Source organism: Entelurus aequoreus, linkage group LG14 (genome assembly GCF_033978785.1).
Source record: "Entelurus aequoreus isolate RoL-2023_Sb linkage group LG14, RoL_Eaeq_v1.1, whole genome shotgun sequence".
NCBI lineage: Eukaryota > Metazoa > Chordata > Actinopteri > Syngnathiformes > Syngnathidae > Entelurus > Entelurus aequoreus.
In genome coordinates, this window is record NC_084744.1 from 56,387,130 (window position 1) to 56,413,191 (window position 26,062).

The 26,062-nt window shown below is 38.4% G+C and overlaps 2 protein-coding genes across 9 annotated transcripts in view; one reads left to right on the forward strand and one right to left on the reverse strand.

The window, feature by feature from the left end:
• Positions 1 to 676: 676 nt before the first annotated feature.
• Positions 677 to 24,449, reverse strand: LOC133665076 (granulocyte-macrophage colony-stimulating factor receptor subunit alpha-like). 2 transcript variants are annotated; one of them, XM_062070261.1, is made up of 10 exons: positions 24,338 to 24,449; positions 24,100 to 24,167; positions 21,261 to 21,307; positions 21,041 to 21,195; positions 13,174 to 13,349; positions 8,300 to 8,433; positions 8,092 to 8,236; positions 7,791 to 7,896; positions 1,082 to 1,163; positions 677 to 986 (listed from the first exon to the last, which is right to left on the reverse strand). In XM_062070261.1, exons 2-10 carry the CDS (start codon positions 24,158 to 24,160, stop codon positions 909 to 911), a joined length of 984 nt encoding a protein of 327 aa, XP_061926245.1. In that variant the 5' UTR covers positions 24,161 to 24,167; positions 24,338 to 24,449; the 3' UTR covers positions 677 to 908. The 2 variants fall into 2 exon arrangements, with proteins under 2 accessions (XP_061926245.1, XP_061926246.1); XM_062070262.1 differs by having other exon boundaries at positions 24,334 to 24,410.
• Positions 1,106 to 26,062, forward strand: part of LOC133665075 (caspase-8-like) — a 40,916-nt gene continuing 15,959 nt past the window's right edge. For 2 of the 7 annotated variants that reach the window (XM_062070252.1, XM_062070253.1), the window contains exon 1: positions 1,106 to 1,316. Coding sequence is in view for 2 of the 7 variants with exons in the window: in XM_062070260.1 (XP_061926244.1) it covers positions 4,854 to 4,888 (35 nt within the window). In the remaining 5 variants the exon portion in view is untranslated. Of the gene's footprint in view, positions 1,317 to 3,330; positions 3,463 to 4,822; positions 4,889 to 26,062 lie in introns of those variants that run through there. The other 5 variants (XM_062070260.1, XM_062070259.1, XM_062070255.1 and 2 more) reach the window with 5 other exon arrangements.

The following is a 26,062-nucleotide window of genomic DNA, read 5'->3' on the forward strand; positions in this document are numbered from 1 at the left end:
CCACTATGGACTGGACTCTCACTATTATGTTAGATCCACTATGGACTGGACTTTCACAATATTATGTTAGATCCACTATGGACTGGACTCTCACAATATTATGTTAGATCCACTATGGACTGGACTTTCACAATATTATGTTAGATCCACTATGGACTGGACTCTCACAATATTATGTTAGATCCACTATGGACTGGACTCTCACTATTACATGCTGTGAACAGGAAGTGAACAAAAAGTTTTGCAACTGTTATGTAAAGAAAAGGGGTAGGATTAAATAAGCTCTGCTTCTTCCTACTCCTTTTCGAACATGTTGAAAAGAAACTGGAAATTGTGATGTATCACGTTGTATGCTTGCATGTTCCAAATAAACTCAAACTCAAACTCAAACAGGACAATGACCCCAAACACACGTCAAAAGTGGTAAAGGAATGACTAAATCAGGCTAGAATGAAGATTTTAGAATGGCCTTCCCAAAGTCCTGACTTAAATGTGTGGACAATGCTGAAGAAACAAGTCCATGTCAGAAAAAAACGACACATTTAGCTGAACTGCACCAATTTGGTCAAGAGGAGTGGTCAAAAATTCAAGTAGAAGCTTGTGGATGGCTACCAAAAGCGCCTTATTGCAGTGAAACTTGCCAAGGGACATGTAAGCAAATATTAACATTGCTGTATGTATACTTTTGACCAAGTCACATTTTCAGTAGACCCATAATAAATTCATAAAAGAACCAAACTTCATGAATGTTTTTTTGGGACCAACAAGTATGTGCTCCAATCACTCTATCACAAAAAAAATAAGAGTTGCAGAAATGATTGGGAACTCAAGACAGCCATGACATTATGTTCTTTACAACTTTTGACCACCAAATGGCAGAAGCTTACAGCACATTTTAACATGACGTATTAAAATGTCTTCTGCTCGGTTTCCTCCACGACTGTGATCTCCTCCTCGCACTTCACCGACAGAGCTGGATGATAGAACTGGAAAAAATAATAATAAAGAAAATAAGTGTTTAGATGTAGACTGTGTGTGTGTGTGTGTGTGTGTGTGTGTGTGTGTGCAGACACACCCTTACGTTGATTATGTTGTTGTCTTCCAGGAAATGTTTGTACTTCAATGGAGGGCGAGGAATGGGGGGATACAGAACCTCTGCCAGCCTAAGCAAAAGCAACATTTCAGAAATGAACGACTGCATCTTCTCACCGTCTTCGACCCGTGCACGACTTTGTGTGAGAAACGGCGACGGCGGACGATGCGTGTGCATGCACGAGCCAGTCTGCCCCACAACGAGAGGATAGAGGGACAATAAGGTACGTGGTGAAAGCGGCGGACTCGCACAAAGCTCTCCGGGTAAACCTTTACCGTATATGGAGATATCCGCTGATTTAGCTAAGGCAAAATACGTCATTAAAGTCTCAAATTCCAAATTTGGAAGGACGTATACAGTTCAATCAATCAATCAATCAATCAATGTTTATTTATATAGCCCTAAATCACAAGTGTCTCAAAGGGCTGCACAAGCCACAACGACATCCTCGGTACAGAGCCCACATACGGGCAAGGAAAACTCACCCCAGTGGGACGTCGGTGAATGACTATGAGAAACCTTGGAGAGGACCCCATATGTGGGTAACCCCTCCCTCTAGGGCAGGCGTCGGCAACCCGCGGCTCCGGAGCCGCATGCGGCTCTATGACCACTCAGATGCGGCTCAGCTGCATACTTGCCGACCCCCCCCGATTTTCCCAGGAGACTTATGGATCTTAGTGTCACTCCTAGATAAATCCCAGGGAAAATATAATCCTATTTTCACTCTAATTACTAAATTAAGGGCGTGCCCTGATTGCGCTGTAGTAATTGTTCTCTATAGCATTTACAAACAGTATGCCAGCTCGGCCACATGTTGCATGTAGCTTTTACTTGCACACATAGGGGACAGCAAAGCATACTTAGTCATCAGCCACACAGCTTACACTGACGGTAGCCGTATCAAACAACTTTAACACTGCTACGTTACAAATGTGCGCCACACTGTGAACCCACACCAAAAAAGAATGAAAAACACATTTCTGGAAAACATCCCACCGTAACACAACATAAACACAACACAACCAATACCCAGAATCACATGCAGCCCTAACTCTTCCGGTCTAGATTATACACCCCCGCTACCACCAAATCCCCCCACACATCAACCCCCGCCCCCCTCCGTGCGTTGGTTGAGCGGAAGAGTTAGGGCTGCATGGGATTCTGGGTATTGGTTGTGTTGTGTTTATGTTGTGTTACAGTGCAGATGTTCTCCAGAAATGTGTTTGTCATTCTTTTTTGGTGTGGGTTCAAAGTGTGGCGCATATTTGTAACGCAACAGTGTTAAAGTTGTTTTTATAAGGCTACCGTCAGTGTAAGCTGTGTGGCTGCTGAGCTAGTACGCCTTGCTGTCACTAACGTCAGCAAGCTGAGACTGCATTCTACATGTGGTCGAGCAGTTGGACTGTAAGGGCAGGCTGTAGAGGGCGTCTAAAGCAGTGCCATCACGCCCTGACTTTTGGGAGTCTCCCGGATAAAATGAGAGGGTTGGCAAGTATGACGCTATCAATCGGCATTCGTTCAAACCCCGCGGGCCGCACTAACATTAAATTTCCACATTTAAGTGTGTATATCTGGGACCCCTGGTTAACATAGCACAAAGCAATTAAGCTATTTATGCGGTGTTTTTCATTTTAAATTTAAAAAATGTTTTTGTGGCTCCCATTATTTTCTTTAATTTGTGAAACTTGCCAAAATGGCTCTTTGAGTGGTAAAGGTTGCCGACCCCTGCTCTAGGGGAGACCGTATGTTCATAATAATAGCAGTGTGTTTAAAAAGGTGTGTAAACCTCAAAATTCTTCAAAATAAATTGTATTTTAATGAACACAAATGCATTGGGGAGACGGCACGTTCTATTTCAAAGCCAGAAAATTGGAAAAAAAGTAATTCAATTTGACAATATTTTACAGAAAGTCAAGAAATATAAAACCAAAAAAAAATAGCAGCGTTGACATCTTTCTTTACAAAACTCAAATGTACTGTATAAACCAGGGGTCGGCAACCCGCGGCTCTAGAGCCGCATGCGGCTCTTTAGCGCCGCCCTAGTGGCTCTCTGGAGCTTTTTCAAAAATGTATGAAAAATGGAAAAAGATGAGGGGAAAAAATATATTTTTTGTTTTAATATGGTTTCTGTAGGAGGACAAACATGACACTAATTGTTATAAATCACACTGTTTATATTAAACATGCTTCACTGATTCGAGTATTTGGCGAGCGCCGTTTTGTCCTACTAATTTTGGCGGTCCTTGAACTCACCTTAGTTTGTTTCCATGTATAACTTTCTCCGGCTTTCTAGGACGTGTTTTATGCCACTTCTTTTTCTCTCTCATTTTGTCCACCCAACTGTTAACGTTGTGCGTGAAGGCACAAAGGTGAGTTTTGTTGATGTTATTGACTTGTGTGGAGTGCTAATCAGACATATTTGGTTACTGCATTAATGCTAGCTAATCGATGCTAACATGCTATTTAGGCTAGCTATATGTACATATTGCATCATTATGCCTCATTTGTAGCTATATTTGAGCTCATTTAGTTTCCTTTAAGTCCTTTAAATGTATATCTCTTGACACACTATCTGTATGTAATATGGCTTTTAATTTTTTGCGGCTCCAGACAGATTTGTTTTTGTATTTTTGGTCCAATATGGCTCTCTCAACATTTTGGGTTGCCGACCCCTGGTATAAACTAAGAAAGGCTTGCAGATTAAACTTTCCTTAGAATTATCAACTATAATTTAGTTGCATGACCACGGTTTCTGATAACTGCTTCACATCTGTGGCACATGGAGTCCACAGGTATTGCAGCCCAGGACAATTGTACTACGTTCCACAATTCCTCTGCAGTTTTTGGTTTTGCCTCATGAACAGCATTCTTTAGTTCAGCCCACAAGTTGTCAATGGGATTAAAGGCCTACTGAAATGATTTTTTTTATTTAAACGGGAATAGCAGATCCATTCTATGTGTCATACTTGATCATTTTGCGATATTGCCATATTTTTGCTGAAAGGATTTAGTAGAGAAAATCGACGATAAAGTTCGCAACTTTTGCTCGCTGATAAAAAAAAGCCTTGCCTGTAGCGGAAGTAGTGTGACGTCACAGGAGCTAGTATTCCTCACAATTCCCCGTTGTTTACAATGGAGCGAGAGAGATTCGGACCGAGAAAGTGATGATTACCCCATTAATTTGAGCGAGGATGAAAGATTCGTAGATGAGGAACGTTACAGTGAAGGACTTGAGAGGCAGTGATGGACGTATCTTTTTTCGCTCTGACCGTAACTTAGGTACAAGCTGGCTCATTGGATTCCACACTCTCTCCTTTTTCTATTGTAGATCACAGATTTGTATTTTAAACCACCTGGGATACTATATCCTCTTGAAAATGAGAGTCGAGAACGCGAAATGGACATTCAGTGCCTTTTATCTCCACGACAATACATCGGCGAAATGCTTTAGCTACGAGCTAACGTGATAGCATCTTGCTTTAACTGCATAAAGAAACAAAAGAAATAAACCCCTGACTGGAAGTATAGATAGAAAATCAACAATACTATTAAACCGTGGACATGTAAATACACGGTTAATGCTTTCCAGGCTGGCGAAGGTTGACAATGCTGTGCTAACGACGCCATTGAAGCTAACTTAGCAACCGGACTGCACAGAGCTATGCTAAAAACATCTACGCCAGCCAGCCCTCATTTGCTCATCAACACCCGTGCTCACCTGCGTTCCAGCAATCGGCAGAAGGACGAAGGACTTCACCCGATGCGTTTGGCGGCCCGGAGACGTAGGAAGTCAAGGTGAGGTCGGTGGCTAGCGCGGCTAGCGCTCCAACAAAGTCCTCCTGGTTGTGTTGCTGTAGTCCGCTGCTAATACACTGATCCCACCTACAACTGTCTTTTTTGCAGCCTTCATTGTTCATTAAAAAAATTGCAAAAGATGTCCAGAATACTGTGGAATTATGAAATGAAAACAGAGCTTTTTGTATAGGATTCTACGGGGTACCATAACTTCCGTTACTCGGACTTCGTCACGCGCATACGTCATCATACCGCGACGTTTCAGCCGGATATTTCCCAGGAATTTTAAAATGTCACTTTATAAGTTAACCCGGCCGTATTGGCATGTGTTGCAATGTTAAGATTTCATCATTGATATATAAACTATCAGACTGCGTGGTCAGTAGTAGTGGCTTTCAGTAGGCCTTTAAGGTTCGGGGATTGTCCTGGCCACTCCATTACTTGAACTCTGTTTGTCTGTAACCATGATTTTACTCGCTTGCTGGTGTGTTTGGGGTCATTGTCTTGTTGAAACACCCATTTCAAGGGCATTTCCTCTTCAGCATACGGCAACATGACTTCTTCCAGTAAAACTGATCCATGATCCCTGGTACACGATGAATAGGACCAACACCGTAGTACGAGAAACATCCCCATATCATGATGCTTGCACCACCATGCTTCACCGTGTACTGGGGCTTGAATTCAGTGTTTGCAGGACGCCTGACAAACTGTCTGTGGCCCTTAGACCCAAAAAGAACAATCTTACTCTCATCAGTCCCCACATTTTACGCCATTTCTTTTTAGGCCAGTCAATGTGTTCTTTGGCAAATTGTAACCGCTTCAGCACACGTCTTTTTTTTAAACAATGGGACTTTGCGGGGGCTTCTTGCTGCTAGCTTGGCTTCACATAGACGTGGTCTGATTGTTACAGTACTCACAGGCCATCTTAGATCTTCTTTCATCCTCCTGGAGCTGATCATTGGCTGAGTCTTTGCCATTTTGGTTATTCTCCGATCCATTTCAATAGTCCTTTTTCTATTTCTTCCTCGTCTTTTTGGTTTTGGCTGCTATTTTAAAGTGTTTGATATCATTTTAGCTGAACAGCCTATCATGTTCTGCACTTCCTTATAGGTTTTCCCCTCTTTTATTAAATTCTTAACTCTTCTTCTGAACAGTGTCTTCAACGACCCATTTTACTCTGTTTTCCAAGGACAAATGCACAGCCAGCATATGCAGCGTCAGTTGCCTTGATCCTAAAATAAGGGCCACTTGTTTAACTTTTTTTTTTTTACACATAATCAATGATGTCACTTATGGAACGCAGCACTGCTATTTTTTTAACACGCCCCTTTCAGTAAATGATTCAGTTTCACAGAATCAGCAGCATGCACATCATTGCTGTTGGGTCTGTTGGTTTTCTATACCTTTGCTAAACCTTCTAGAAACTCACTTGCAGTGTAGAAGTTGAAATTCTAACAAAAACTGTGATTTGTCTTGCTAGTGATGTGGGAGGACTGCTATTATTTTGAACACAACTGTATATATATATATATATATATATGTATATATATATATATATATGTACATATATATATATGTACATATATATATATATATATATATATATATATATATATATATATATATATATATATATATATATATATATATATATATATATATATAAAAATATATATATATATATATATATATATATATATATAAATATATACACACATGTAAATATATATATACATATATATAAATATATGTATGTATGTACTGTATATATACATATGTATGTATTTATAAATATATGTGTGTATGTACTGTATATGTATGTATGTGTATATATATATATATATATACACACATGTAAATATATATATATATATATATATATATATACATGTGTGTATATATATATATATATATATATGTGTGTGTGTGTGTGTGTGTGTGTGTGTGTGTGTGTGTGTGTGTGTGTGTGTGTGTGTATGTATATATATATATATATATATATATATATATATATATATATATATATATATATATATATATGTATATATATATGTATATATATATATATATATGTATATATATATATATATATTAGGGCTGTGAATCTTTGGGTGTCCCACGATTCGATTCAATATTAAATTATTATTATTATTTTTAATTAAATCAACATAAAAAACACAATATATACATTATATATCAATATAAATCAATACAGTCTGCAGGGATACAGTCCGTAAGCACACATGATTGTATTTCTTTATGACAAAATTTTTATTTATTTATTTAATTAATTTTTTTTACCGCCCCCCTTCCCACCCCAATCCGTGGGACAAATTTTCAAGCGTTGACCGGTCCGCAAGTACAAAAAGGTTGGGGACCACTGTTCTAGAGTGTTTGATTATCACATCACTCTAAATGTATAGACTATAAAGTTCACAAACATAAAGAGGGATCCTCGTGGGCCGGGCCAATCTTTCCTTATCTCCAAACTAAAACTGGGGAAATGCGTAGAGTGTTCTGGGCTTCAGTACAGTGTTGAGCTCCTGAATACATGATTTTATTCCACAATTCCTTGAGAGAAAAAAGGCCTGGTTGAGCTTGTGTGTATAGCAGTATGTTTGCTGTATATGACATATAATCATGTCATGTGTGCCTTACTTGGGTGAAGCCAGGTTTACAGCTATGTTGTTATTATGCGGTTTGTTACTTATGTATGTTATGTTGCAGCTATTTAAAATAGTTTTGTCAATTTGTTCTGGCCCAAAATAAATTGGCCCTTTGAAACATGTCTTTGTGTGTTGTACGTAGACCACAAGTGTGTGGGGGGTGGAATGTTTTTCTTCTTCCTAGAGGGGGCCTAACAAAAAATAGTTGAGAAGCACTAAGAGAGAGAGAGTACCTCTGATGACGGAAAACCATCAGCAAAGCCAGGAGGATCATGGGTATCCCAAGTGCGATGAGCACAATCACCGTAACGTTGACCGTGTGGAATGACTGCTCTATCTCTGAAAAGAAAGATTCATATAGTGAGCGCCTGAAAATCTGATGACAGTCAAGTCTCTGTTCGGCATTTTATTGCAACACCCAAACAATGGCCAGGCTTATCAAGGGTTGATAAGAGAAAACTGGATACCGTTCAGTAAGTAACCTTATCAAGGAATCGTATCCATATCTATAACGGATTTGTTCTTATCACTTACTGACTGTGTTACTCCAACGGCTCCATTGCGGCGATCCTGAACAATCCGAGACTTTCCTGGCCCTGACTCTCACCGCGTAGGTGGCAGAAGGATCCACATTCGGGGTAGTGTAGGACAGCTGGCCACTCAGGAGTTTTGGCCTCTCCTGTTTGAAGATTGTCCCCAATGAACCGTGTTTGATAGTCCAATAGTTCGATGCATACTTCACCTTGTCGCCCACGTCCAGCTGGTATTCGAAACAGGAGGGTTTGGCCGTAGCGCGACTGTAGGGCAACTCCCAGCTCACCACCAGGCCGTCATCGTCGACTGAAGCGGAGATGTTTCCGGGCGGAGGCAAGACCTCTGCGGCGCAATAGTACACAATATCAACCTGGTACAATGACAAAGTGGTCCTTTTGCTCAGAAAAATTATGTTTTTTGGCTATGTCCATCCCTGTGCAGTTATTAGACTGAAAGTTTGAATACTTAGTCTTTTCCCACTGAGGGCTGCACACTGAACAATCAAAGCAGCCCAAGCAGGGAAGCCCAGACTTCCCTCACCCCAGCCACTTCGTCCAGCTCTTGCCGGGGGATCCTGAGGCGTTCCCAGGCCAGCCGGGAGACATAGTATTCCCAACGTGTCCTGGGTCTTCCCCGTGGCCTCCTACCGGACGGGCGTGCCCTAAACACCTCCCCAGGGAGGCGTTCAGGTGGCATCCTGACCAGATGCCCAAACCACCTCATCTGGCTCCTCTCCATGTGGAGGAGTAGCGGCTTTACTTTGAGTTCCTCCCGGATGACAGAGCTTCTCACCCTATCTCTAAGTGAGATAGGGTGAAAATTGTTACTGAATCTTGAATTCCTTTTGACTTGATCATTTTTCAGTGTTTGGCTTGAGGCTCCAGAGTGTCGTACAGAAAAGCTTTGGATCGCCTCAAAAAGCAAGTGTCACTGCTAAATGTTTGTCTATTTTATTACATTGTTTTATATTCGGATTGCAGTAATATTTATTTAATAGGACTATGGGCTGGTTGTCATTTTTAAGCGTCCACAAATCCTTGGCTCTTACGAATCGTCCCGAATGAGATGGCTACGTTGGGTCGGTGTAGTACAGAGAAACCAGCTTTGTTTACATGGCAGTCCCATTATGGATGAGTCTAGTTGTCTCTTTTGGAGGTCATCACCATCATTGGTTACAGTTAGTGTAAATGTGCCTTTTTTTTCGGAAAAGGCACATTTCGGCCGCTTGTACCCGGTCATAACCCAAAGCTCATGATCATAGGTGAGGATGGGAAAGTAGATGGACCGGTAAATTGAGAGCTTTGCCTTCCGGCTCAGGTCCTTCTTCACCACAACGGATCGATACAGCCTCGGATCCCGAGGCGTTCCCAGGCCAGCCGGGAGACATAGTATTCCCAACGTGTCCTGGGTCTTCTCCGTGGCCTCCTACCGGTCGGACGTGCCCTAAACACCTCCCTAGGGAGGCGTTCGGGTGGCATCCTGACCAGATGCCCGAACCACCTCATCTAGCTCCTCTCCATGTGGAAGAGCAGCGGTTTTTCTTTGAGCTCCTCCAGGATTACAGAGCTTCTCACCCTATCTCTAAGGGAGAGACCAGGAAACTCATTTCGGCCGCTTGTACCCGTGATCTTGTCCTTTCGGTCATAACCCAAAGCTCATGATCATAGGTGAGGATGGGAAAGTAGATCGACCGGTAAATTGAGAGCTTTGCCTTCCGGCTCAGGTCCTTCTTCACCACAACGGATCGATACAGCCTCGGATCCCGAGGCGTTCCCAGGCCAGCCGGGAGACATAGTATTCCCAACGTGTCCTGGGTCTTCTCCGTGGCCTCCTACCGGTCGGACGTGCCCTAAACACCTCCCTAGGGAGGCGTTCGGGTGGCATCCTGACCAGATGCCCGAACCACCTCATCTGGCTCCTCTCCATGTGGAAGAGCAGCGGTTTTTCTTTGAGCTCCTCCAGGATTACAGAGCTTCTCACCCTATCTCTAAGGGAGAGACCAGGAAACTCATTTCGGCCGCTTGTACCCGTGATCCTGTCCTTTCGGTCATAACCCAAAGCTCATGACCATAGGTGAGGATGGGAACGTAGATGGACCGGTAAATTGAGAGCTTTGCCTTCCGGCTCAGGTCCTTCTTCACCACAACGGATCGATACAGCCTCGGATCCCGAAGCGTTCCCAGGCCAGCCGGGAGACATAGTATTCCCAACGTGTCCTGGGTCTTCTCCGTGGCCTCCTACTGGTCGGGCGTGCCCTAAACACCTCCCTAGGGAGGCATTCGGGTGGCATCCTGACCAGATGCCCGAACCACCTCATCTAGCTCCTCTCCATGTGGAAGAGCAGCGGGTTTTCTTTGAGCTCCTCCCGGATTACAGAGCTTCTCACCCTATCTCTAAGGGAGAGACCAGGAAACTCATTTCGGCCGCTTGTACCCGTGATCCTGTCCTTTCGGTCATAACCCAAAGCTAATGACCATAGGTGAGGATGGGAACGTAGATGGACCGGTAAATTGAGAGCTTTGCCTTCCGGCTCAGGTCCTTCTTCACCACAACGGATCGATACAGCGTCCGCATTACTGAAGACGCCGCACCGATCCGCCTGTCGATCTCACGATCCACTCTTCCCTCACTCGTGAGCAAGACTCTGAGGTACTTGAACTCCTCCACTTGGGGCAGGGTTCCCTCCCCTATAAATACAGTTGTGGTCAAAAGTTTACATACACATTGTTCACACTTCAACGTGTGAACAATATATATATATATATATATATATATATATATATATATATATATATATATATATATATATATATATATATATATATATATAACAGGCTAGAATGAAGGTTTTAGAATGGTCTTCCCAAAGTCCTGACTTAAACGTGTGGACAATGCTGAAGAAACAAGTCCATGTCAGAAAACCAACAAATTTAGCTGAAAAAAGGAGGATTTCCTCCAAATTCTTCAGGACAAGCTAAAATCATCAGCCCGGAGGTTGGGTCCTGGACGCAGTTGGGTGTTCCAACAGGACAATGACCCCAAACACACGTCAAAAGTGGTAAAGGAATGGCTAAATCAGGCTAGAATGAAGGTTTTAGAATGGCCTTCCCAAAGTCCTGACTTAAACGTGTGGACAATGCTGAAGAAACCAACAAATTTAGCTGAACTGCACCAATTTTGTCAATGAGGAGTGGTCAAAGAATTCAAGCAGAAGCTTGTGGATGGCTACCAAAAGCGCCTTATTGCGGTGAAACTTATGCAGGAAACAGTCAGAAGCAAAGAGGGTACGCCAAAGAATCACTTCAATAAATATGTAAACACAGTCTTACTATTCAAAAATATGACATATACCTCTGCCTTGCTTTAATGAATACTTAGGCCAGTTGCGCTACTGTATTTAAATGTCAGTCATCATGGTGGTACTTGGAGAGCCAGGAGGTGGTACTTTGAGGATCACTGGTGTGGATGATACATATTGGATATGCTTTGGTGTAAATTTAGCTTCACGGTCACTTTTACAACCCATTTTTTGGAGTCTAACTGCAAGATTCTGGAGGCGTTCCAATCGCCACACCCTCTCCAAAGGTATCATTAAAGATTAAAGTACCAATGATTGTCACACACACACTAGATGTGGTGAAATTTGTCCTCTGCATTTGACCCATCCCCTTGGGGAGCAGTGGGCAGCAGCGGCGCCACGCCCGGGAATCATTTTGGTGATTTAACCCCCAACTCCAACCCTTGATCATCAGTTATCTTTTGAAATTGTACACTGTTTGAATATACACTATATTGCCAAAAGTATTTGGCCACCTGCCTTGACTCACATATGAACTTGAAGTGCCATCCCATTCCTAACCCATAGGGGTTCAATATGATGTCGGTCCACCCTTTTGCAGCTATTACAGCTTCAACTCTTCTGGGAAAGGCTGTCCACAAGGTTGCGGAGTGTGTTTATAGGAATTTTCCACCATTCTTCCAAGAGCGCATTGGTGAGGTCACACCAATGGTCGAGAAGTTCTCAGTCTCCGTTCTAATTCATCCCGAAGGTGTTCTATCGGGTTCAGGTCAGGACTCTGTGCAGGCCAGTCAAGTTCATCCACACCAGACTATATAATCCATGTCTTTATGGACCTTGCTTTGTTGTCATGTTGGAAGAGGAAGGGGCCCGCTCCAAACTGTTCCCACAAGGTTGGGAGCATGAAATAGTCCAAAATATTTTTTGGTATCCTGGAGCATTCAAAGTTCCTTTCACTGGAAATAAGGGGCCAAGCCCAACTCCTGAAAAACAACCCCACACCGTAATTCCCCCGCTGACCCCTCTCTGTCAGTTTACGTGGCTTACCACTTGGTGGCTGAGTTGCTGTTGTTCCCAAACTCTTCCATTTTGTTCTAATAAAGCCAACAGTTGACTCTGGAATATTTAGGAGCGAGGAAATTTCACGACTGGATTTGTTGCACAGGTGGCATCTTCTCTGTCAGTTTACGTGGCCTACCACTTGGTGGCTGAGTTGCTGTTGTTCCCAAACTCTTCCATTTTCCTATAATAAAGCCGACAGTTGACTTTGGAATATTTAGGAGCGAGGAAATTTCCCGACTGGATTTGTCGCACAGGTGGCATCCTATGACAATTCCACGCTGGAAATCACTGAGAGCGGCCCATTCTTTCACAAATGTTAGTAGAAACAGTCTCCATGCCTAAGTGCTTGATTTGATACACCTGTGGCCGGGCCAAGTGATTAGGACACCTGGTTCTCATCATTTGGATGGGTGGCCAAATACTTTTGGCAATATAGTGTATATCTTGAAGTCGTCTGCGTTATTTTTTCCCCAGACATGGTTTAAAAAAAAAACCTTTAGTTTATAGATTCACCCGGTCACAACATTAGGTACACTTACGGAGTCGGCGTATAAAAAAAAAGAAGCTACTTGTAACATTTATGTCACTGCATATAAATAATAAGTTTTTTTGCGGGAAGGAGCTCCTCCTCCGTCTGGCTGAGAGCTTGACTTAACGCCTAAATAAGTCCACCAAAACAAAAAAGATGCCTGAGTCAAGAGTGCGTGTCTTGTGGCCATTACCCATCATTTCAGCGTCGTACACGTAGCTGTAGACCGCCCAGGTGTGTCCTTGGGACACGTTGAAATGCAAGACCACCTGCAGGATCTCACGCTCCTCCAGAGCCACGGACGTCCCTCCGGAAGGCTCGTCGGACACGAGCTCGCGGGGACGAACTGTGCTGGTGTCATCACAAACACTGCATGGAGAGAAATACTCGTTAGGCACCAGACGTTGATACAACGTTGATTATACGTATGCGTGTCCTTTTAAAAATCGACTTTGAAATAACGTGGCAAAATAGTTGTATTTGTACGTTGAGACAACGTTGGTGTCTATCGTTGGGAAATGACCACATTTCAACGGTTCAAATCGACGTCACAACCTGACATTGATTAATCGTCGTCAAAAAGCATGTTGTTTCAATGTTGTTTGTGTTGTAGAATTTTGGTTGGAAAATGACTAAAATTCAACATCAGAACCCAACATTGATTAAACGTTGTCAAAAATAATGTTTTTTCAACGTTGTATTTGTGTTGTAGAATTTTGGTGCGGAAATGACTAAAAATCAATGGTCAATTCAACATCAGAACCCAACTTTGATAAAACGTCAAAAAGCATGTTGTTTCAACGTTGTTTGTGTTGTAGAATTTTGGTTGGAAAATGACTAAAAATCAATAATTAAATCAATATCAGAACGCAACGTTGATAAAATGTCATCAAAAAGCATGTTGCTTCAACGTTGTATTTGTGTTTTAGAATATTGGTTGGGAAATGACTAAAAATCAACATCAGAACCCAACATTGATTAAACGTCAAAAAGCATGTTGTTTCAACGTTGTTTGTGTTGTAGAATTTTGGTTGGAAAATGACTAAAAATCAATAATCAAATCAATATCAAAACGCAACATTGATAAAACGTCGTCAAAAAGCATGTTGTTACAACGTTGTTTGTGTTGTAGAATTTTGGTTGGAAAATGACTAATATTCAACATCAGAACCCAACATTGATTAAACGTTGTCAAAAATAATTTTTTTTCAACGTTGTATTTGTGTTGTAGAATTTTGGTGCGGAAATAACTAAAAATCAATTGTCAATTCAACATCAGAACCCAACATTGATAAAACGTCAAAAAGCATGTTGTTTCAACTCTGTTTGTGTTGTAGAATTTTGGTTGGAAAATGACTAGAATTCAACATCAGAACCCAACATTGATTAAACGTTGTCAAAAAGCATGTTGTTTCAACGTTGTATTTGTGTTGTAGAATTTTGGTTAGGAAATGACTAAAAATCAACATCAGAACCCAACATTGATTAAACCTTGTCAAAAATAATGTTTTTTCAACGTTGTATTTGTGTTGTAGAATTTTGGTGCGGAAATGACTAAAAATCAATGGTCAATTCAACATCAGAACCCAACATTGATAAAACGTCAAAAAGCATGTTGTTTCAACGTTGTTTGTGTTGTGGAATTTTGGTTGGAAAATGACTAAAAATCAATAATTAAATCAATATCAGAACGCAACATTGATAAAACGTCGTCAAAAAGCATGTTGCTTCAACGTTGTATTTGTGTTTTAGAATATTGGTTGGGAAATGACTAAAAATCAACATCAGAACCCAACATTGATTAAACGTCAAAAAGCATGTTGTTTCAACGTTGTTTGTGTTGTAGAATTTTGGTTGGAAAATGACTAAAATTCAACATCAGAACCCAACATTGATTAAACGTTGTCAAAAATAATGTTTTTTCAACGTTGTATTTGTGTTGTAGAATTTTGGTGCGGAAATGACTAAAAATCAATGGTCAATTCAACATCAGAACCCAACATTGATAAAACGTCAAAAAGCATGTTGTTTCAACGTTGTTTGTGTTGTAGAATTTTGGTTGGAAAATGACTAAAAATCAATAATTAAATCAATATCAGAACGCAACATTGATAAAACGTCGTCAAAAAGCATGTTGCTTCAACGTTGTATTTGTGTTTTAGAATATTGGTTGGGAAATGACTAAAAATCAACATCAGAACCCAACATTGATTAAACGTCAAAAAGCATGTTGTTTCAACGTTGTTTGTGTTGTAGAATTTTGGTTGGAAAATTACTAAAAATCAATAATCAAATCAATATCAAAACGCAACATTGATAAAACGTCGTCAAAAAGCATGTTGTTACAACGTTGTTTGTGTTGTAGAATTTTGGTTGGAAAATGACTAAAATTCAACATCAGAACCCAACATTGATTAAACGTTGTCAAAAATAATGTTTTTTCAACGTTGTATTTGTGTTGTAGAATTTTGGTGCGGAAATGACTAAAAATCAATGGTCAATTCAACATCAGAACCCAACATTGATAAAACGTCAAAAAGCATGTTGTTTCAACGTTGTTTGTGTTGTAGAATTTTGGTTGGAAAATGACTAAAAATCAATAATTAAATCAATATCAGAACGCAACATTGATAAAACGTCGTCAAAAAGCATGTTGCTTCAACGTTGTATTTGTGTTTTAGAATATTGGTTGGGAGATGACTAAAAATCAACATCAGAACCCAACATTGATTAAACGTCAAAAAGCATGTTGTTTCAACGTTGTTTGTGTTGTAGAATTTTGGTTGGAAAATGACTAAAAATCAATAATCAAATCAATATCAAAACGCAACATTGATAAAACGTCGTCAAAAAGCATGTTGTTACAACGTTGTTTGTGTTGTAGAATTTTGGTTGGAAAATGACTAAAATTCAACATCAGAACCCAACATTGATTAAACGTTGTCAAAAATAATGTTTTTTCAACGTTGTATTTGTGTTGTAGAATTTTGGTGCGGAAATGACTAAAAATCAATGGTCAATTCAACATCAGAACCCAACATTGATAAAACGTCAAAAAGCATGTTGTTTCAACGTTGTTTGTGTTGTAGAATTTTGGTTGGAAAATGACTAAAAATCAATAATTAAATCAATATCAGAACGCAACGTTGATAAAACGTCGTCAAAAAGCATGTTGCTTCAACGTTGTATTTGTGTTTTAGAATATTGGTTGGGAAATGACTAAAAATCAACATCAGAACCCAACATTGATTAAACGTCAAAAAGCATGTTGTTTCAACGTTGTTTGTGTTGTAGAATTTTGGTTGGAAAATGACTAAAAATCAATAATCAAATCAATATCAAAACGCAACATTGATAAAACGTCGTCAAAAAGCATGTTGTTACAACGTTGTTTGTGTTGTAGAATTTTGGTTGGAAAATGACTAAAATTCAACATCAGAACCCAACATTGATTAAACGTTGTCAAAAATAATGTTTTTTCAACGTTGTATTTGTGTTGTAGAATTTTGGTGCGGAAATGACTAAAAATCAATGGTCAATTCAACATCAGAACCCAACATTGATAAAACGTCAAAAAGCATGTGGTTTCAACGTTGTTTGTGTTGTAGAATTTTGGTTGGAAAATGACTAAAAATCAAAATTAAATCAATATCAGAACGCAACGTTGATAAAACGTCGTCAAAAAGCATGTTGTTACAACGTTGTTTGTGTTGTAGAATTTTGGTTGGAAAATGACTAAAATTCAACATCAGAACCCAACATTGATTAAACGTTGTCAAAAATAATGTTTTTTCAACGTTGTATTTGTGTTGTAGAATTTTGGTGCGGAAATGACTAAAAATCAATTGTCAATTCAACATCAGAACCCAACATTGATTAAACGTTGTCAAAAATAATGTTTTTTCAACGTTGTATTTGTGTTGTAGAATTTTGGTGCGGAAATGACTAAAAATCAATGGTCAATTCAACATCAGAACCCAACATTGATAAAACGTCAAAAAGCATGTTGTTTCAACTCTGTTTGTGTTGTAGAATTTTGGTTGGAAAATGACTAGAATTCAACATCAGAACCCAACATTGATTAAACGTTGTCAAAAAGCATGTTGTTTCAACGTTGTTTGTGTTGTAGAATTTTGGTTGGAAAATGACTAAAATTCAACATCAGAACCCAACATTGATTAAACGTTGTCAAAAATAATGTTTTTTCAACGTTGTATTTGTGTTGTAGAATTTTGGTGCGGAAATGACTAAAAATCAATGGTCAATTCAACATCAGAACCCAACATTGATAAAACGTCAAAAAGCATGTTGTTTCAACGTTGTTTGTGTTGTGGAATTTTGGTTGGAAAATGACTAAAAATCAATAATTAAATCAATATCAGAACGCAACATTGATAAAACGTCGTCAAAAAGCATGTTGCTTCAACGTTGTATTTGTGTTTTAGAATATTGGTTGGGAAATGACTAAAAATCAACATCAGAACCCAACATTGATTAAACGTCAAAAAGCATGTTGTTTCAACGTTGTTTGTGTTGTAGAATTTTGGTTGGAAAATGACTAAAAATCAATAATCAAATCAATATCAAAACGCAACATTGATAAAACGTCGTCAAAAAGCATGTTGTTACAACGTTGTTTGTGTTGTAGAATTTTGGTTGGAAAATGACTAAAATTCAACATCAGAACCCAACATTGATTAAACGTTGTCAAAAATAATGTTTTTTCAACGTTGTATATGTGTTGTAGAATTTTGGTGCGGAAATGACTAAAAATCAATGGTCAATTCAACATCAGAACCCAACATTGATAAAACGTCAAAAAGCATGTTGTTTCAACTCTGTTTGTGTTGTAGAATTTTGGTTGGAAAATGACTAGAATTCAACATCAGAACCCAACATTGATTAAACGTTGTCAAAAAGCATGTTGTTTCAACGTTGTATTTGTGTTGTAGAATTTTGGTTGGGAAATGACTAAAAATCAACATCAGAACCCAACATTGATTAAACCTTGTCAAAAATAATGTTTTTTCAACGTTGTATTTGTGTTGTAGAATTTTGGTGCGGAAATGACTAAAAATCAATGGTCAATTCAACATCAGAACCCAACATTGATAAAACGTCAAAAAGCATGTTGTTTCAACGTTGTTTGTGTTGTAGAATTTTGGTTGGAAAATGACTAAAAATCAATAATTAAATCAATATCAGAACGCAACATTGATAAAACGTCGTCAAAAAGCACGTCGTTTCAACGTTGTTTGTGTTGTAGAATTTTGGTTGGAAAATGACTAAAATTTAATAATCAAATCAATATCAGAACGCAACATTGATAAAACGTCAAAAAGCATGTTGTTTCAACGTTGTTTGTGTTGTAGAATTTTGGTTGGAAAATGACTAAAATTCAACATCAGAACCCAACATTGATTAAACGTTGTCAAAAAGCATGTTGTTTCAACGTTGTATTTGTGTTGTAGAATTTTGGTTGGGAAATGACTAAAAATCAACATCAGAACCCAACATTGATTAAACCTTGTCAAAAATAATGTTTTTTCAACCTTGTATTTGTGTTGTAGAATTTTGGTGCGGAAATGACTAAAAATCAATGGTCAATTCAACATCGGAACCCAACATTGATAAAACGTCAAAAAGCATGTTGTTTCAACGTTGTTTGTGTTGTAGAATTTTGGTTGGAAAATGACTAAAAATCAATAATTAAATCAATATCAGAACGCAACGTTGATAAAATGTCGTCAAAAAGCATGTTGTTTCAACGTTGTATTTGTGTTGTAGAATTTTGGTTGGGAAATGACTAAAAATCAACATCAGAACCCAACATTGATTAAACCTTGTCAAAAATAATGTTTTTTCAACGTTGTATTTGTGTTGTAGAATTTTGGTGCGGAAATGACTAAAAATCAATGGTCAATTCAACATCAGAACCCAACATTGATAAAACGTCAAAAAGCATGTTATTTCAACGTTGTTTGTGTTGTAGAATTTTGGTTGGAAAATGACTAAAAATCAATAATCAAATCAATATCAGAACGCAACATTGATAAAACGTCGTCAAAAAGCACGTCGTTTCAACGTTGTTTGTGTTGTAGAATTTTGGTGTGGAAAATGACTAAAAATCAATAATCAAATCAAGGTCAGAACCCAACATTGATTAAACATCGTCAAAAAGCATGTTGTTTCAACGTTGTATTTGCGTTGTAGAGTATTGGTTGGGAAATGACCAAGTTTCAACACTGTAAAAAAAAAGAAAGTTGAGAAAACGCAAATTTTCAAGGCAACATGATGCAACAAGATTTTTGCGTTTTCTCAACTTTTGATTACTGCTAAATAGTGAAATACGATTTGCAATTGTTGGACTAATTATAGTTTTCAAGTTAGTCAGACTCAGAAATAAGGTTTCACTATGTTTAACTACCAAAAACAGTGTCTGGCCAGCAGTAGTCAAAAGTTGAGAAAACGCAAAAATCTTGTTGCATCATGTTGCCTTGAAAATTTGCGTTTTCTCAACTTTTTTTTTTTACAGTGAATGGTCAAATCGACGTCACAACCTGACATTGATTAAACGTTGTCAAAAAGCATGTTGTTTCAACGTTGTTTGTGTTGTACAATTTTGGTTGGAAAATGACTAAACATCAATAATCAAATCAATATCAGAACGCAACATTGATAAAACGTCGTCAAAAAGCGTGTTGTTTCAACGTTGTATTTGTGTTGTAGAATATTGGTTGGGAAATGACTAAAAATCAACATCAGAACCCAACATTGATTAAACGTCAAAAATAATGTTTTTTCAACGTTGTTTGTGTTGTAGAATATTGGTTGGGAAATGACCAAGTTTCAATGGTCAAATTAACATCAGAACCAAACATTGATTAAACGTCGTCAAAAAGCATGTTGTTTCAACGTTGTATTTGTGTTGTAGAATATTGGTTGGGAAATGATCCTAAATTCAATGGTCAAATCCACGTCACAACCTGACATTGATTAAACGTTGTCAAAAAGCAAGTTTTTTCAACGTTGTATTTGTGTTGTAGAATTTTGGTGCGGAAATGACTAAAAATCAATGATCAAATCAACATAAGAACCCAACATTGATTAAACGTTGTTCAAAAGAATGTTGTTTCAACGTGGTATTTGTGTTGTAGAATATTGGTTGGGAAATGACCAAAAATCAATAATCAAATCAATATCAGAACGCAACATTGATAAAACGTCGTCAAAAAGCATGCTTTTGTCACGTCTGTGTGATCATGTTTTGTTTTAGTCATGTTCGGTTTTGTTTTTGGACTCTTTGTGCACTTTTGTTTGTTTTGTCACCATAGCAACCCATTAGTTTTTCACCTGTCATGTCACGCACCTGTTTCACGTTTTGAGTCACGCACCTGTTTTCACTGATCATGTCACTGCTATTCAAGCCGGTCTGTTTCTGTTGTTCGTCCTGGTGACATTATCTATCTATCCATCCATGCTACTGCCACCCATCATATTCCTGTTTACCACAGTTCATGCTTCATGCCATGCCACAGTAAGTGTTTTGTTTTTTGTGTTCATCGTTAATTGCCTTTGTGCTAGTCTTTTGGTTTCATTAGTCAAGTTTGTTCTCCGCCTTTTGTTTGTGCTTCCTTTTTTTGTAGTTTGATAGTGTTAAAATAAATCATGCACTTACATTCACGCCTTGCCCGCGCCAACTTTCCTTTGCATTCCGGGAAAACAAACTCCAAGGTCCATGTACTGACAGTTTTGTCAACGTTGTATTTGTGTTGTAGAATGTTGGTTCGGGAAGGACTAAAAATCAACATCAGAACCCAACATTGATAAAACGTCGTCAAAAAGCATGTTGTTTCAACGTTGTATTTGTGTTGTAGAATTTTGGTTGGAAAATGACTAAAAATCAATAATCAAATCAATGTCAGAACGCCACATTGATAAAACGTCGTCAAAAAGCAGGTTGTTTCAACGTTGTATTTTAGTTGCTCACCGTCAGGACCTAATTCAACAACTTCTCGAGGTTGTTTTCATGTTGTGTGCCTGCTGGGGTGCAGCCTCACCTGATGTAAACATGTATCCGAGTGCCCGGCTGCACGGTGAGGAAGGACCAGGAGCAGTTGAGTACATTAGTCGGGTGAAGGGAGCAGCTGAAGTTCTTGTTCTCCTCAATATCCAGCAGCTCATACTGTGGCCCCGAGGAGCTCAGCACTTGGAGCTGGATTAAAGGGGTGGATGACATCAAGCACTTTTTGTTAGGAAGGTGGAATATGTGTCTCTTACATCACCAAGTGATTGTTCCTCCTGGCAGACCTCCGGATTGGTGGCCCCTGTTGAATAATAACATTTATTAGGTGAACTACATTGGAACCAGGGGCCTTCGATAGGCAAAATTACCCCCATCAAAGCTTTTTGTATAGCCCGCCGAACAATTAAAAACCATTTAGTCAAACTGGAGAAGTCCCCGTTCATGCAGTAGTTCTTTTTGGATTTCCGTCAAACACACCATCAGCAGCTTTTCCATATTTTCACAGATAAATGTCCGCCGTTTGGATGTTATTTCAACATCCTCGGTTGGCGTTACTCATTCTACTAGCAGTGATACGCTCAAATTGCTTCGCCAAGTCCTATTTTTGATGATTTATATCGTTAATTCGTGCAGTAGTTCTTCTACAGGATTTCCGTTAAACACACCATCAGCAGCCTTTCCATATTTTAATGGATATAAATCCGCCGTTTAGATATTATTTCAACGTCCTTGGTTGGCGTTACTCGTTCTACAAGCAGTGATACGCTCAAATTGCTTCCCCAAGTCCTATTTTTGATGATTTATATCATTAATTCATGCAGTAGTTCTTCGACACGATTTCCGTCAAACACACCATCAGCAGCTTCTCCATATTTTCATGGATAAATGTCCGCCGTTTGGATGTTATTTCAACGTCCTTGGTTGGCGTTACTCATTCTACTAGCAGTGATACGCTCAAATTGCTTTGCCAAGTCCTGTTTATTATGATTTATATCGTTAATTCGTGCAGTAGTTCTTCTACAGGATTTCCGTCAAACACACCATCAGCAGCTTCTCCATATTTTCATGGATAAATGTCTGCCGTTTAGATATTATTTTAACGTCCTTTGTTGCTGTTACTCATTCTACTAGCAGTGATACGCTGAAATATCAATATGATATTAATACATATGCATATATTAATAAATATACAAATAGATAAATAATTTGCTTGATTTTGTATTTGTATTGAATTTGCATATGTGGATCGTTTTTTTTTGCTTTTGTGTCGATGAGACATTCCTCCCACAAACCAGATGCACAAATAAATGTGACCTACACACTCCTTATATATATATCAATATGATATTAATACATATGCATGTATTAATAGATATACAAATAAATAAATAATTTGTATAAATAAACGCGTATTTGTAAATATATTTTTGAGATTTGAAAATACATACAAATAAAATGTATAAATATAAAAATGTGACATACAAATAAATCAAAAATTTGTGTAAATAAACGTGTATTTGTCAATATATTTTTGAGATTTGAATATAAATATGCTTGATTTTGTATTTTTATTTGTATTGAATTTGCTTATGTGGATCTTTTTTTTTTTTGCTTTTGTGTCGATGAGACATTCCTCCCACAAACCAGATGCACAAATAAATGTGATCTACACACTCCTTATATATATATATCAATATGATATTAATACATATGTGTGTATTAATAGATATACAAATAAATAAATAATTTGTATAAATAAACGCATATTTGCAAATAGATTTTTGAGATTTGAAAATATATACAAATAAAATGTATGAATATAAAAATGTGATATACAAAGAAATCAAGAATTTGTATAAATAAAAATGTATTTGTAAATATATTTTTGAGATTTGAAAATATATACAAATAAAATGTATAAATATAAAAATGTGACATACAAATAAATCAAGAATTTGTATAAATAAACATGTATTTGTAAATATATTTTTGACATTTGAAAATATATACAAATAAAATGTATGAATATAAAAATGTGATATACAAATAAATCAAGAATTTGTATAAATAAAAATGTATTTGTAAATATATTTTTGAGATTTGAAAATATATACAAATAAAATTTATGAATATAAAAATGTGATATACAAATAAATCAAGAATTTGTATAAATAAACGTGTATTTGTATATATATTTTTGAGATTTGAATATAAATATGCTTGATTTTGTATTTTTATTTGTATGGAATTGGTATATGTGGATCGCTTTTTTTTGCTTTTGTGTCGATGAGACATTCCTCCCACAAACCAGATGCACAAATAAATAATAATAATAATAGATTTTATTTGTAAAAAGCACTTTACATTGAGTAAAAAACCTCAAAGTGCTACAGTGTATTAAAAAAATAAAAATAAAAAGTTAATACAAAATAAATACAAATAAAAACTAGAACAGCCAAATAGCTAGAACTAGTATGCATATATCTAAACAAAGGCTTTTTTTTTTTAAAGAAGGGTTTTTAAAAGCATCCACAGTCTGTGGTGCCCTCAGGTGGTCAGGGAGAGTGTTCCACAGACTGTGGAACACTCGCAAATGTGACTTACACACTCCCCTGAACAACCAGCAGAGGGCACTGCAGCCAGAGCGGTCTGGGTCACACAGCATTATATGCAAAACGCCCGGGAGTTCTCTGCACAAAAACAACCCACGTCTTTACAGAGAGAACGCGCAACGGGCCTGAGCTAGCTAACGTTAGCGTTGTATTATCTAATGCTAAACCATCCAGTTAATCTGAAAGACCGTGCGAGTTGCTTATTTTATTGTATCAATGCCTTTTAATGACCTAGTATAGATTGTAGATACTGATCTCTTATCTGACGGTATCGATTTCCAGGTACTGTATCGGTCCAAATGTGAACCCTACCCGTCCCTAACAGATGCTTGCAACTCCAGTTTTTGCTTGCAACTTTAAAAGCATAACAATTAGAAGACTGCTCTTATCTCAAAACACTCTTAAGTTGAGGTGCATGATGCACCCGTCCTACGGCCACGCCCCCTTTGTTTGTATACCCCAGGTATAGCGTGAGACCTACCGCTCTGATAGGCCCGCAGAACCAGCAGACCGTAACAAAACACCGGGTGGAGCAGCTTCATATCCAACCTGGGGAAGACGGACAAAGACCGCGATCAGATGTCGGGGGACAAGTTTGGAGTTGTTGGCCAACGCTCAACAATTTCCTGTTATTTCAAACTTCCCCTTTGTGAGAGAAGCTGGTAAACATCTCCATGAAGGGTTCAATTCAACGTCAACACTACCCGTGCCGTACTTACAGTTTGTCGCTTCTTGTGGCGCTACCCTTCAGTCATGGCCTGGAATCGGCGTTCTTCGCGAGTTGCTACGACCTCGTCGTTTGCGCTCTGCCTGAAGGCGAAGCGAGACGTTTCTCGGGGAAAGAAGAAGTAGGACGTCACTCTTCAGGAAACCACCAATTTCTGAGAAGTTATTGATTGTATGTTTGTACAGTCGTGGTCAAAAGTGTACATACACTTGTAAAGAACATAATGTCATGGCTGTCTTGAGTTTCCAATCATTTCTACAACTCTTATTTTTTTGTGATAGAGTGATTGGAGCACATACTTGTTGGTCACAAAAAATAAATACAAATAAAAAGATTTAAAAAAATAAATACAAACAAAAACTGGAACAGCCAAATAGCTAGAACTAGTATGCATATATCTTAAAAAAGAAAGGTTTTTAAGCCTTTTTTAAAAGCATCCACAGTCTGTGGTGCCCTCAGGTGGTCAGGGAGAGCGTTCCACAGACTGCGAGCGGCGGAGCAGAAAGCCCGGTTTTTCTCTTTTCTACAACTCTTATTTTTTTGTGATAGAGTGATTGGAGCACATACTTGTTGGTCACAAAAAATAAATACAAATAAAAACATAATAAAAAATAAATACAAATAAAAACTGGAACAGCCAAATAGCTAGAACTAGTATGCATGTATCTAAAAAAATGTTTTTTTTAAAAAAAGAAGGGTTTTTAAGCCTTTTTTAAAAGCATCCACAGTCTGTGGTGCCCTCAGGTGGTCAGGGAGAGCGTTCCACAGACTGGGAGCGGCGGAGCAGAAAGCCCGGTTTTTCTTTTTTCTACAACTCTTATTTTTTGTGTGATCGAGTGATTGGAGCACATACTTGTTGGTCACAAAAAATAAATACAAATAAATACAAATAAAAAGATAATAAAAAATAAATAAAAACTAAAACAGACAAATAGCTAGAACTAGTATGCATATATTTTAAAAAAGGCTTTTTTTAAAAGAAGAAGGGTTTTCAAGCCTTTTTTAAAAGCATCCACAGTCTGTGGTGCCCTCAGGTGGTCAGGGAGAGCGTTCCACAGACTGGGAGCGGCGGAGCAGAAAGCCCAGTTTTTCTCTTTTCTACAACTCTTATTTTTTTGTGATAGAGTGATTGGAGCACATACTTGTTGGTCACAAAAAAAACAATGAAGTTTGGTTCTTTTATGAATTTATTATGGGTCTACTGAAAATGTGAGCAAATGTGCTGGGTCAAAAGTATACATACAGCAATGTTAATATTTGCTTACATGTCCCTTGGCAAGTTTCACTGCAATAAGGCACTTTTGGTAGCCATCCACAAGCTTCCGGTTGAAGTTTTGACCACTCCTCTTGACAAAATTGGTGCAGTTCAGCTAAATGTGTTGGTTTTCTGACATGGACTTGTTTCTTCAGCATTGTCCACACGTTTAAGTCAGGACTTCGGGAAGGCCATTCTAAAACCTTCATTCTAGCCTGATTTAGCCATTCCTTGACCACTTTTGATGTGTGTTTGGGGTCATTGTCCTGTTGGAACACCCAACTGCGCCCAAGACCCAACCTCCGGGCTGATGATTTTAGCTTGTCCTGAAGAATTTGGAGGAATTGTGGCCAAACAGCTCAATTTTTGTTTAATCTGACAACACATGGACAAAGATCGGACCTTATAGAGGGAATTTGTGTGGTCAGATGAAACAAAAATTAAACTGTTTGGCCACAATAC

Coding starts and splice junctions, on each gene's coding strand:
- LOC133665076 (XM_062070261.1), bottom strand. CDS start 24,160: ATGAAGCTGCTCCACCCGGTGTTTTGTTACGGTCTGCTGGTTCTGCGG. Junction 13,350..21,040: donor CGGATACATGTTTACATCAG/GTGAGGCTGCAC, acceptor CTCTCCATGCAG/TGTTTGTGATGACACCAGCA. Junction 8,434..13,173: donor GTACGACGCTGAAATGATGG/GTAATGGCCACA, acceptor ATTGCGCCGCAG/AGGTCTTGCCTCCGCCCGGA.